Source organism: Microcaecilia unicolor, chromosome 13 (genome assembly GCF_901765095.1).
Source record: "Microcaecilia unicolor chromosome 13, aMicUni1.1, whole genome shotgun sequence".
NCBI classification, from domain to species: Eukaryota; Metazoa; Chordata; class Amphibia; order Gymnophiona; family Siphonopidae; genus Microcaecilia; species Microcaecilia unicolor.
Window position 1 is genome coordinate 99,303,459 of NC_044043.1, and position 13,179 is coordinate 99,316,637.

At 47.6% G+C, this 13,179-nt stretch overlaps 1 protein-coding gene across 2 annotated transcripts in view; it reads left to right on the top strand.

The window, feature by feature from the left end:
* Positions 1 to 890: 890 nt before the first annotated feature.
* Positions 891 to 13,179, top strand: part of PLEKHM2 (pleckstrin homology and RUN domain containing M2) — a 104,982-nt gene continuing 92,693 nt past the window's right edge. For both annotated transcript variants that reach the window (XM_030222602.1, XM_030222603.1), the window contains exon 1: positions 891 to 1,047. In XM_030222602.1, coding sequence (XP_030078462.1) covers positions 988 to 1,047 — 60 coding nt within the window. In that variant the 5' untranslated portion in view covers positions 891 to 987. The remainder of the gene's footprint in view (positions 1,048 to 13,179) is intronic.

Genomic DNA, 13,179 nt, shown 5'->3' on the forward strand with positions numbered 1-13,179 from the left:
TCTAAGCTGAAGAGCCCTAACCTTTCCGCATATGGGAACAGTTTTGGTGGCTGTTCTTTGAAGCTTTTCTAATTCTGCTATATCTTTTTTGCAATACTGAAGGTGAGGCAGTGGCGTACCAATGGGGGGGGGGGGGTCCGCCCCGGGTGCACACCGCTGGGGGGGGGGGGGGTGCCACGCGCCTGTTGGCTCCGAGTCCGCTCGTTCCCTCCCTGCTGCTCCCTCTGCGCGGAACAGGTTACTTCCTGTTCTGGGGCAGAGGGAGCAGCAGGGAACGAGTGGACTCGGAGCAGACAGGCGCGCGGCACCCCCCCCCCCCCCCAGCAGGTAAAAATGCACCCGGGGGGGGGGGGGGGCGCATCGGCGATCCGCCCCGGGTGTCAGCCAGCCTAGGAACGCCACTGAGGTGAGGTCCCATCATGGAGCTATACAGAGCCATTATAATATTCTTGGTCTTATTCTGTATTCCTCTCCTAATAATTCCTAGCATCCTCTTTGCTTTTTTTGCAGCTTTCAGCATACTGTCTACAGTGACACCAAGGTCTTTTTCTTGAGTGCTGATTCCTATCAGATAACTATGATGCAGATTCTTCTTCCCAATGTGCATCACTTTATATTTGTCTACATTTAATGTCATCTGCCCTTTCCAAATTCCTAAGGTCTTCCTGCAATTTTTGACAACTTTGAATAGTTTGGTGTCATCTACAAATGTGGGGCATCTGAGCGTCCTTCCCTTAGTAGGGGGTCGGTACCGGCTCAGTCCCCCTCCCCCGGGGTGTGGAAGGGATCGGGCAGTCTGAGTTCCCCCTCCCTGGCGTGGGGGTGGGTGTGGGAGGTGCCGGTACCGGTTCCTCCTTCCTCTTCCGCTGACCTCAGCTCTTGGCTCGGCCCATTCGGCATCACGAGTTCGGTTGTTGCTGCGGGAGTCGGGCCGGCGATGCCGAGTGGCTGCCGGGGGGGCCGGTGAGAGTGGCCGAACCGGGTCCAATGGAGCCCCGGGAGGTGAAGGACCGAATCCTGGAGAACATCTCGCTGTCCGTCAAGAAGGTGAGGTGCGGCGGCCGGGGAGAGACAGGAAAGGCCGGGGATCCGAGGCCTTGGGGGAGGGGCTGGTTCTGGGGCTCCGGTCCGGTTGGGGCAGGATCCCGATTCCTCCCTGATCCGGGCCGGGTGTTGGCTGGCTCTGCCGCTCCTCCTGCCTCGGGTCCCGACTCCCGAGAGCTTCTGCTTTACCTGGTACTGGTCCCAGTACTGGGCTGGGTCTCCACTGCTTCTCTCCAGTTCCAGATACTCTTCCTCCTTTACTGGTTTTCTACTGGTTCTGTCCAGTTGCAGATGTGGTCATCTCAGGGTAACTGGTACTGTTCCTCCTTTACTGGTTCTCCTGTGGCTCTGTCCAGTTACAGATGTGGCTACCGCAGAGTAACTGGTTCTGGTACTGGCCCTCCTTTACTGGTTCTCCTGTGGTTCTGTCCAGTTACAGATGTGGCTACCGCAGAGTAACTGGTTCTGGTACTGGCCCTCCTTTACTGGTTTTCTACTGGTTCTGTCCAGTTGCAGATGTGGCCACCGCAGGATAACTGGTTCTGGTACTGGCCCTCCTTTACTGGTTCTCTTGTGGCTCTGTCCAGTTACAGATGTGGCCACTTCAGGGTAACTGGTACTGGCCCTCCTTTACTGGTTCTCCTGTGGCTCTGTCCAGTTACAGATGTGGCCACTGTAGGGTAACTGGTTCTGGTACTGGCCCTCCTTTACTGGTTTTCTACTGGTTCTGTCCAGTTGCAGATGTGGTCATCTCTGGGTAACTGGTACTGTTCCTCCTTTACTGGTTCTCCACTGGCTCAGCCCAGTTACAGATGTGGCCACTTCAGGGTAACTGGTTCTGGTACTGGCCCTCCTTTACTGGTTTTCTACTGGTTCTGTCCACTTGCAGATGTGGTGATCTCTGGGTAACTGGTTCTGGTACTAGCCCTCCTTTACTGGTTTCCCTCGGGATGTGGCTACCACAGGGTAACTGGTACTGGCCCTCGTTTACTGGTTTTCTACTGGTTCTGTCCAGTTGCAGATGTGGCCACCGCAGAGTAACTGGTTCTGGTACTGGCCCTCCTTTACTGATTCTCCTGTGGTTCAGTCCAGTTGCAGATGTGGCCACCGCAGAGTAACTGGTTCTGGTACTGGCCCTCCTTTACTGGTTCTCCTGTGGCTCTGTCCAGTTGCAGATGTGGCCACCGCAGAGTAACTGGTTCTGGCCCTCCTTTACTAGTTCTCCTGTGGTTCTGTCCAGTTACAGATGTGGCTACCGCAGAGTAACTGGTTCTGGTACTGGCCCTCCTTTACTGGTTTTCTTCAGGTTCTGTCCAATTGCAGATGTGGCCAGTTCAGGGTAACTGGTACTGTTCCTCCTTTACTGGTTCTCCTGTGGCTCTGTCCAGTTACAGATGTGGCTACCGCAGAGTAACTGGTTCTGGTACTGGCCCTCCTTTACTGGTTTTCTACTGGTTCTGTCCAGTTGCAGATGTGGCCACCGCAGAGTAACTGGTTCTGGTACTGGCCCTCCTTTACTGGTTCTCCTGTGGTTCTGTCCAGTTACAGATGTGGCTACCGCAGAGTAACTGGTTCTGGTACTGGCCCTCCTTTACTGGTTTTCTTCAGGTTCTGTCCAATTGCAGATGTGGTCATCTCAGGGTAACTGGTACTGTTCCTCCTTTACTGGTTCTCCTCTGGATCTGTCCAGTTGAAGATGGGGTCTGTCCAGATCTGGCCCCAGTGTCTCAGGTCCTGTGACCAGGACAGGGTGGTTAATGTTTTCTTCTCTTTGTACCCTGCACTTTCTAAACCTTCACTAGGCCAACTGGTGACGCCGAGGACATTGCCAATGTCTCCCCTCTTTCTAGTATTTGCATCACTCAGGATAACCATTGCCAGAGCAGTTGATTGGAAAATCAGATGTATATGACAACTAGAAAAGCTACTTTTGGCTCAATGTAATTCCCACTGACCTTACATTTTTCTGACTTTATTGTATGGACTTTATAACAGTATAATTTTTTTCATTTGCCGTTATCCATCATACTGCAGTTATCTTTATATCTTTTAAAGGCTTCCGTCACTGTGAACATACTTTAATTCTCTTTAACTTATGCCTCTCTTCTGTAACATCCATCCTTGATACTTGGTTTGTTATATCTTCTAAAAAGTTAATTTAAAAAGTTTGAACTGAAAAAAAGGCATTTCTAGAACGCTGCATAATGTTAAAACTGCAAATTTTCATCTTATGGGATGTAAATTAGCAAACGAGAGCCCCTGAATCCTTCATTTATATGGGGGTTACTATATTCGTATGCCAAAAGTTACGTAACAGTCCTGTAATGTCTGCAGTAGCTCAGTGAATGACAGCTGAACCCCAGAATCTGGCTCCCTGGACAGTAAAGGTCACAGAGTTGGGTAAGAAAGCAGCTCGACTGAATGACAGCTGATGGTGCAGCCTTGGTCTGCAGAGGTTCATCTGTGGAGCAGCTTGTGTGCGTCCCCTGTGCTGCAGGGATTTCTGAGTCAGTGTTTAAGTTGATCATGGGGCATGCTTTGGGAGTCAGCCTTTCTAAGTGTGATCTTGGGGAGGTTCAGGGATCTGTTTGGAATCCCGATGGGCAGGTTTCCCAGCCTGCTGATGTGTTCGGGGCAAGTCTGCTCTGTAGGAAGCTCCCGTGATGCAGCATCGCTCACCTGTCCTACGTGACAGCATCCTGAGTAACTCTAATCCTTAGGAAATTAGAAGACTGTCATCCAAATGACAGATGAAATTCAATTGGACAAATGCAAAGTGATGCATATTGGGAAAAATAATCCGAATCATAGTTACCTGATAATCCACCTTAGGAGTCAGCACCCAAGAAAAAGATCTAGGTGTCATTGTGGACAATGCATTGAAATCCTTCGCTCAGTGTTCGGCAGCAGCTAAAAAAGCAAAACGAGCAAACAGGATGCTAGGAATCGTTAGGAAAGGGATAGAAGATAAGTCCATGAATACTATAAGTCCTCTGTATTGATCCATGGTGTGACCACACCTTGAGTACTGTCTGCAATTCTGGTTGCTGTATCTCAAGAAAGATATAGCGGAATCAGGGGCGTAGCCAGACAGCAGATTTTGGGTGGGCCTAGGCAAGAAGTAGGTGGGCACGAAATGTTCTCTCCCCCACCCGCACATCAAAAAGATATCTCAGCTGGTGGTTCTCCAAAATTCACAATACTGGATTTCAGACAGGCTGATTTTGGTAAAGTGGGGCAGTACCTGAAGAAGGAGCTAACAGCATGGGTAGGCACAGGAGAAGTGGAAAGACAGTGGTCCAAGCTGAAAGCTGTACTATAAGTATGGCAATAGAGAGTGGCCGAAAAAATAAGGGGAAAAGAGGCTGCATTCAAAAAAATATAGAAGAACAGAACAAGAAGATTACTGAATTAAACTCGAAGAAGCAACAAGGGAAATACGGATTGCAAAAGCACAAGTGGAAGAAAAAATGGCTAAAGATGTAAAGAGAGGTGACAAGATGGGGAAAGGAGAAAGGGTAGAATTGTAAAACTGAAAGATGTCGAGAAAAACTGTGCAGAGAGCGATGAGGATAAAGCAAACATGCTAAAGCAATCTCTTCTGTGTTCACGGGGGGGAAATCCTGGAGAAGGACCATGGTCTGCCAAGGGTATATCTAGGAACGGAGTCGAAATTGCACTGTTCACGGAAGAAAGTGTTTATAAATAAACTTGAAAATCTGTAAGTGGATAAAGCGATAGAACCAGATGGGATATATTCCAGAATATTGAGGGGGCTCAGAGAAATCCTGGCAGAACCTCTTAAGGATTTATTTAATCGCTTTTGAGAGACACGAGAGGTTCCGTGGGATTGGCGAAAAGCTGAGATAGGGAAGAAGTGGGAAACTACAGGCCAGTAATGTCAGAGGTAGGAAAAATAATTTTTATTTTTGTTACATTTGTACCCTGCGCTTTCCCACTCATGGCAGGCTCAATGCGGCTTATATGGGGCAATGGAGGGTTAAGTGACTTGCCCAGAGTCACAAGGAGCTGCCTGTGCCAGAAGTGGGAATCGAACTCAGTTCCTCAGTTCCCCAGGACCAAAGTCCACCACCCTAACCACTAGGCCACTGCTGAAGGAAAAGAGTTAACTTTCTAGAATTCAGGGGGTGGCAGGATCCGAGGCAACATGATTTTATCAAAGGAAAATCCTGCCAAACCTGATTTTCTTTAACTGGGTGACCAAAGAACTGAATAAAGGACATGCGTTAGATGTAACCTACCTGGATTTCAGCAAAGCCTTTAATACGGTTCCTCATAGAAGACTTAAAGAAGCTGAGAGGGCTGAACTTAGAACCCAAAGTGATGAACTGGATTGGAAACTGGTTGACCTACAGATGACGGAGGGTGGTGGTAAATCGAATCCACTTGGAGAAAAGGATGGGAGAGTAGTGGAGTTGCCTCAAGGGTCGGTACTGGGGGCCGATTCTGTTTAATATATTTCAGAGACATTGCTGAAAGGTTAGAAGAAAAGGTTTGCCTTTTTACAGATGACGTGAAGATTGCCAACAGAGTGAACATTGTGTAGGGAGTATAAAACCATGAGAAAAGATCTCCCAAAATTAGAAGTGGTCTAAGGTCTGGCAGTTAAAAGTTAAAGCGAAAAAGTGCAGAGAGAAAAGGGGGAGGGGGGAGGGTGTATGGATCTGATATATCACCTTTCTGTAGTACAACCAAAGTGATTTACGTTTATTATAGGCAGGCACTTTCTCTTGTTTTATTGAGTTAGTTTTATTGTAAGTTTTAACTGCCTTTTATGAAGAGATTCACCCAAGGCGGTGTACAGCAGGTACGATTTAACATAAAACTTATCATTTTGTTTACAGCATAACATTAGTAAAATAAGTAAGAATGAACATGAATGCAATAAATGAGGTAAACTTGAAAACAGTAAATTGAAACCTAAGAACAGAACTACCGTAAAACAGGATCAAAAATATACACATTTAACGGCACTGGGATTCAAATACCAGAGATATAATATAATGTAGCATAATACTAATGATATACCTAATAAGCAGGCGTCAGAACATTCAACTAACATAGATATGATGCTAAAGATTTTCTACAATACGGCTGAGGGACCAAGAGCAGATATATGATGGGAACAAAATGCGAGGGACAGAGTGAATTGGGATAATTTGATGGTTAGCTAAACTCAAGGCAACTTCTTCTCTGCCCCTAGTGGGCTCACAGTCTAAATTGTTTTGTACCTGGGGCAGTGGAGGATTAAGTGACTTGCCCGGAGTCACAAAGAGCTGCAGTGGGAATCAAACCCGGTTCCCCAGGTTCTCAGCCCACTGTGTTAACCATTAGATAACTCCTGGACAGAGTGATGCAGTTGGGATGCAGAAATCCAAAGGAGATGTACAATACGTGGTGAGAGATTGATAAACATATCACCTTGGAGTGATGGGTGTCCAGAAGGATGCTGGGCTGCATAGAAAGGAGGTGTTGATGCTCCTCTACTAGTCGTTGGTGAGGTCCCACTTGGAGTAGTGTTCAATTTCGGAGGCTGTATCTCACTAAGAATGTAAATAGACTTGAAGTGGTTGAGAAAAGTGACCAAAAATGGTATATGTTTGTGCCACAAGACATATGAGAAGAGACTTAAGGACCTGAACATGTCTACTGTAGAGGAGAACAAAAAAGCAAACACTGGGCCTTCAGGATTGAGAAAAATGTAGTCCTTTAATATCACAAATACCCGACGCGGGCCGTGTTTCGGCGTACAACCGCCTGCATCAGGGGTCAATAAACTCCTATCGGTCAACTTGCAAACTGTGGCGCAAGAGGTAAGTGAAACAATCGGGGTAAAACTCCTAAAGCAAACACCACTGTTGCAAAGGCCCTGAAGGAAACAACTGATGTCTTTGAGGATAATAATGAGGATTCGTTGGCGGACCATTGGAATCATTTAATTGACACCACGCAGAATTCTATCATAAATGTTCTTTTGTTACTGTAGAGGAGAGACAGGGGTGATACGATACAGACATTCAAATAATTGAAAGGTATTAATTTACAAACAAGCCTTTTTCAGAGATGGGAAGGCGGTAGAACTAGAGGATGTGAATTGAGGTTGCAAAGGGGACGACTCCTGAATAATACGAGGAAGTACTTTTTCACGGAGAGGGTGGTAGATACATGGAATGCCCTCCCGCAGGAGCAGCTGGAGATGAAAAACAATAATGGAATTCAGAAATGCATTGGATAAAAACAATGGAATCATGTACAGAAGTTGTGGAACCAATTAAGCTTAGTGGTGATTAGATGGCAGAACCAGTAATTGGGAAGCAAAGCCAGTGCTGGGCAGACTTCTATGGTTTGTGCCCTGAGAATGGCAAGGAGAAATCAAGATTAAGTATAAAGTATCTCATCATACCTTGTGGGGCAGACTGGATGGACCCTACAGGTCTTTATCTGCCGTCATCTTCTATGTTACTATGTAAATTGAACATTTTACTGGGAAAAAGCAGAACTTGTTAAGTGTGTGACTGACATGTTAAGGGGCAACATTTTCCACTTTTGGAAGAAAAAGAGAGAGGGATACACTAGGAGCCTTAAATGGTTTTATTCGGAAGAGAAGGTCTTTGAGTTTTCATAGTACAATAGCAAATGACAATTGAAAAGACCAAATTGATCCATCCAGGTTGCGATTCTTCCATTTAGATACCCAAACTCAACATGACAGGAGCTGCCCTTCCCCCAGGTCTTCTACCTGAACTTGAACCCTTCCCGTAGTAAATGAGAGCAGATAAAGACCAGACTGCCTTGTCTGGTCTGCCCGCGTGAGATCTGTCAACTTTTGCTAAATGTGCTTTATAAATCTCCAAACACAGCTCCAACTCCACCCTTTCAGCCCCCCTGTCATATCTGTCCAAACCATTCCCAAACTTCTTCACTGCATTTCACTTCTTTGCTTTCTCGGAGTTAAATGCAGTGGTCTCGCTGCTGTTTCAGTTTCTTACCACTTCCCCGTGTTGGTTTCCCGAATGCTGAAACTGCTGCCCTGTGACCCATTACCCTCCTCTGTGTTTATCCTCATTTTTTTAAAAATTTTGTTACCATTTTTTTATGTTCGCTTCCTCCGGAAGGAGGTCCAAGCATCCAGCAGCCTTTCTGTGATGTTGCGGAGCTGGATCTAGGCATTGTAATGTCAGGGGTAAGCAAATACATTTGCACTTCCACCTGTCTTCCATACCACACTGATCACCATTCCTCCGTCCCTCTTGTTTCATCTGCTGCTGGCCCATGGTTCTGTTTCAGACAGTCATTTTTCTGCCTCCTGGGGGGCTTTGCACTTTTTTCTGAGTCTGCACCCTCGGAGCGCTAGATCAGCGTCCCTTCTGCTGGAAAAGGTTTGCCCTGCTAGATAAAGCAGAGTTTGAGAAAACACTGACAAGACCCTATACAGGGCTTTGTTTTTGGAAATACACTCTGGTGAAATCTATAATCCATTGATGTTGAGAGGGAAAATTATAAGTTTTCCTGGTGATACAATTGATAATAACTGGCAATACAATTCAAATGCTTATTTCCAAAACCTGCTAAGCCCACTTTTGACAAAAACATAAGCTGTGGTTTCATATGGACCAAGGATATTGTTATCTATCGGTGTAATTGTTAAGATGAAAAATGTGTGTTCGTCCTTCACCTTCAACCAAATTAAAACACGTCTTGTGGGAAATGAAAAATATGTTTGTTCACATGAACAATTGATTTTGCAACTAAAATGGACTTAGTAGGTTTTGGAATTAAGCTCTTCAATTACTATAAGGTGTTATGAGTTTTAATTGTTTATTGGTCTGTCATTTTACAGTTTATTTGGTTTTTGCTGACATAGTAGATGATGACGGCAGAAAAAAGACCTGCACGGTCCATCCAGTCTGCCCAACAAGACAACTCATGTGTGCTACTTTTTGTGTATACCCTACTTTGATTTGTACCTGTGCTCTTCAGGGCACAGACCGTATAAGTCTGCCCAGCACTATCCCCGCCTCCCAACCACCAGCCCCGCCTCCCAACCACCGGCTCTGGCACAGACCGTACAAGTCTGCCCAGCACTATCCCCGCCTCCCAACCACCAGCCCCGCCTCCCAACCACCGGCTCTGGCACAGACCGTACAAGTCTGCCCAGCACTATCCCCGCCTCCCAACCACCAGTCCCGCTTCCCACCACCGGCTCTGGCACAGACCGTATAAGTCTTCCCAGCACTATCCCCGCCTCCCAACCACCAGCCCTGCCTCCCACCACCAGCTCTGGCACAGACTGTATAAGTCTTCCCAGCACTATCCCCGCCTCCCAACCACCAGCCCCGCCTCCCACCACCAGCTCTGGCACAGACCGTATAAGTCTTCCCAGCACTATCCCCGCCTCCCAACCACCAGCCCCGCCTCCCACCACCAGCTCTGGCACAGACCGTATAAGTCTGCCCAGCACTATCCCCGCCTCCCAACCACCAGCCCCGCCTCTCAACCACCGGCTCTGGCACAGACCGTACAAGTCTGCCCAGCACTATCCCCGCCTCCCAACCACCGGCTCTGGCACAGACCGTACAAGTCTGCCCAGCACTATCCCCGCCTCCCAACCACCGGCTCTGGCACAGACTGTATAAGTCTGCCCAGCACTATCCCCGCCTCCCAACCACCATCCCCGGCACAGACCGTATAAGTCTGCCCAGCACTATCCCCGCCTCCCAACCACCAGCCCCGCCTCCCACCACCGGCTCTGGAACAGACTGTATAAGTCTGCCCAGCACTATCCCCGCCCCCCCAACCACCCACCCCGCTTCCCACCACCAGCTCTGGCACAGACCGTATAAGTCTTCCCAGCACTATCCCCGCCTCCCAACCACCAGCCCCGCCTCCCACCACCAGCTCTGGCACAGACCGTATAAGTCTTCCCAGCACTATCCCCGCCTCCCAACCACCAGCCCCGCCTCTCAACCACCGGCTCTGGCACAGACCGTACAAGTCTGCCCAGCACTATCCCCGCCTCCCAACCACCAGCCCCGCCTCCCAACCACCGGCTCTGGCACAGACCGTACAAGTCTGCCCAGCACTATCCCCGCCTCCCAACCACCAGTCCCGCTTCCCACCACCGGCTCTGGCACAGACCGTATAAGTCTTCCCAGCACTATCCCCGCCTCCCAACCACCAGCCCTGCCTCCCACCACCAGCTCTGGCACAGACTGTATAAGTCTTCCCAGCACTATCCCCGCCTCCCAACCACCAGCCACGCCTCCCACCACCAGCTCTGGCACAGACCGTATAAGTCTTCCCAGCACTATCCCCGCCTCCCAACCACCAGCCCCGCCTCCCACCACCAGCTCTGGCACAGACTGTATAAGTCTTCCCAGCACTATCCCCGCCTCCCAACCACCAGCCCCGCCTCCCACCATCAGCTCTGGCACAGACTGTATAAGTCTTCCCAGCACTATCCCCGCCTCCCAACCACCAGCCCCGCCTCCCACCACCAGCTCTGGCACAGACCGTATAAGTCTTCCCAGCACTATCCCTGCCTCCCAACCACCAGCCCCGCCTCCCACCACCAGCTCTGGCACAGACTGTATAAGTCTTCCCAGCACTATCCCCGCCTCCCACCACCGGCTCTGGCACATCTTTTTCAGTAGTAGCTCAAGGTGAGTTACATTCAGGTACACTGGGTATTTTGTTTTCTTTTACTCACTTAGCACTGTTTTTATTTATTCATTTATGCATTCTTGTATCCATCCCACTGTTATCCAAAAAAACAGGTTTCTGTTCAAAGTGGCTTACAATTTACATTCAGGTTGAGAGTTACAATATTGGTGTCTAGTTTAACATTCCGATTGAACATTACTCTGATGGTTTGCAGATTATTTCACTTCAAAGGGAACAGTCCCCTGGAGTGTGTGAAATTCAAATAAGCAGTAGCCCATCTGACAGGTTTAGATTGTTTATCTTGTTGGGCAGACTAGATGAACCGTACTGGCCTTTATCTGCCATCATCTACTATGTGGGTTCTTGAGCAGACTCCCAATATATTTCCTGTCAATCATGATCTAGGGCAGTAAGGTCCAGACTGCAGAACTACAGGAAAACACTGCTGGTCCTGGGATCAGTAGCATGAAATGGTGCTCTAACTGGGTTTCTGCCAGGTACTTGTGACCTGGTTTGGCCACTGCTGTAAGCAGGATACTGGGCTAGATGGACCATTGGTCTGACGCAGTATGGCTGTTCTTATGATCATGCAGTGTTGTTTAAAAAAAATAATAATAATAAAGTCCTATTCCATGTGCAAAGCAGGCTTTGGAGGCCAAAAAACTTTAAGGCTGTCTCCAAAGTTTCTATTTGCATTCGCTGGCTGGAATTGGTGATTGTTACTTTCTAGGGCACACAGTACTACTACTACAAATCATTTCTGTAGCGCTACTAAATGTACGCAGCACTGTCCACATTATATGCAGGTACTTTCTCTGTCCCTAGAGGGCAGCGCTGTCCACATTATATGCAGGTACTTTCTCTGTCCCTAGAGGGCAGCACTGTCCACATTATATGCAGGTACTTTCTCTGTCCTTAGAGGGCAGCACTGTCCACATTATATGCAGGTACTTTCTCTGTCCCTAGAGGGCAGCACTGTCCACATTATATGCAGGTACTTTCTCTGTCCCTAGAGGGCAGCACTGTCCACATTATATGCAGGTACTTTCTCTGTCCCTAGAGGGCAGCACTGTCCACATTATATGCAGGTACTTTCTCTGTCCTTAGAGGGCAGCACTGTCCACATTATATGCAGGTACTTTCTCTGTCCCTAGAGGGCAGCGCTGTCCACATTATATGCAGGTACTTTCTCTGTCCCTAGAGGGCAGCACTGTCCACATTATATGCAGGTACTTTCTCTGTCCCTAGAGGGCAGCGCTGTCCACATTATATGCAGGTACTTTCTCTGTCCCTAGAGGGCTCTCAATCTAAGTTTTTTTTTACCTGGGGCAATGGAGGGTTAAGTAACTTGCCCAAGGTCACAAGAACCCAGTTTCCCAGGATCAAAGTCTGCTGCACTAACCACTAGGCTACTCCTCCACACCCAGCTATCCTCTCTTTTGCAAGTTCTCTCTGGCGTTGTTTGCAAGACTGGGCAGGAGGGAACATACTTGGGAGTTTAAGAAATTCTGCCATGAGGTGTAAAAGGAAATGGAGATTGAGTGTGAAGTGAAGCTGACCTCAGTACAGCTGCTTCATACTGCCCATTTATTTTGGAAACCTTCCCCCTCCCCCATTGTTTCATTGGTGTACCCAAGTAAAGAGAGAGCAGGTAGAAGTCACTTTCCTCTATGTTGCACAACGATGTGAATAACTCTGAGAAGGCTTTTCTCTCCAAATGGCACTTTAAAATGCACCGGATCTTTCAAGGCTTGGTCCAGGACCCCCATGACTTGGGCCTAGATTTTAGTAATGGGTGATTAGAATTTAGAACATCAGCACTTAGCGGGCAGGGGAAGGAGGTTCATGTATTTATTCATTCAGTCTATTTTGGTTACACACTTTAGTCAAAACTTCACAAGCATGGTGCGATATATCAAAATAACACCTGTTAAGACATATTTATACACATTAGAACACTCAAGATGTCTAAAGCAACACATTCAAATTTAAATAAATAATCAGAGACCACAATTTATTTTATTTATTTAGATTTTGCTCACACCTTTTCCAGTAGTGGCTCAAGGTGAGTTGCATTCAAGTACCCTGGGTATTTGGTTTTATAGTGTAAACAATGGGAGACGGACCCTGTGGAACAGCTTTATTCTTCACTTGTTCTACCCTCACAAATTCAAGTCATCACTTTGGGACTCAGTTTTCTTCCTTTGGTCTTCTGTCTGTGAGTGATAGAAGCAACTGGCTATTAGCTTTATCCGGATGTCTCTTCTCCCCAGCTGTTCCTCTCCTCATCCTGTGATCCTGTTCCACTGTCTTCTCTTTTCATTTTTAATCAACACTGAAGGCAGCTGCTCCTTTTATAGGGCCTGAAGTTTAGCTGACGAACACACTCGTCCGGCCTTAATAAGGTTTTAATGGTCTTTAAGCATATATTGGTTGAGACTAAAAAGTGGT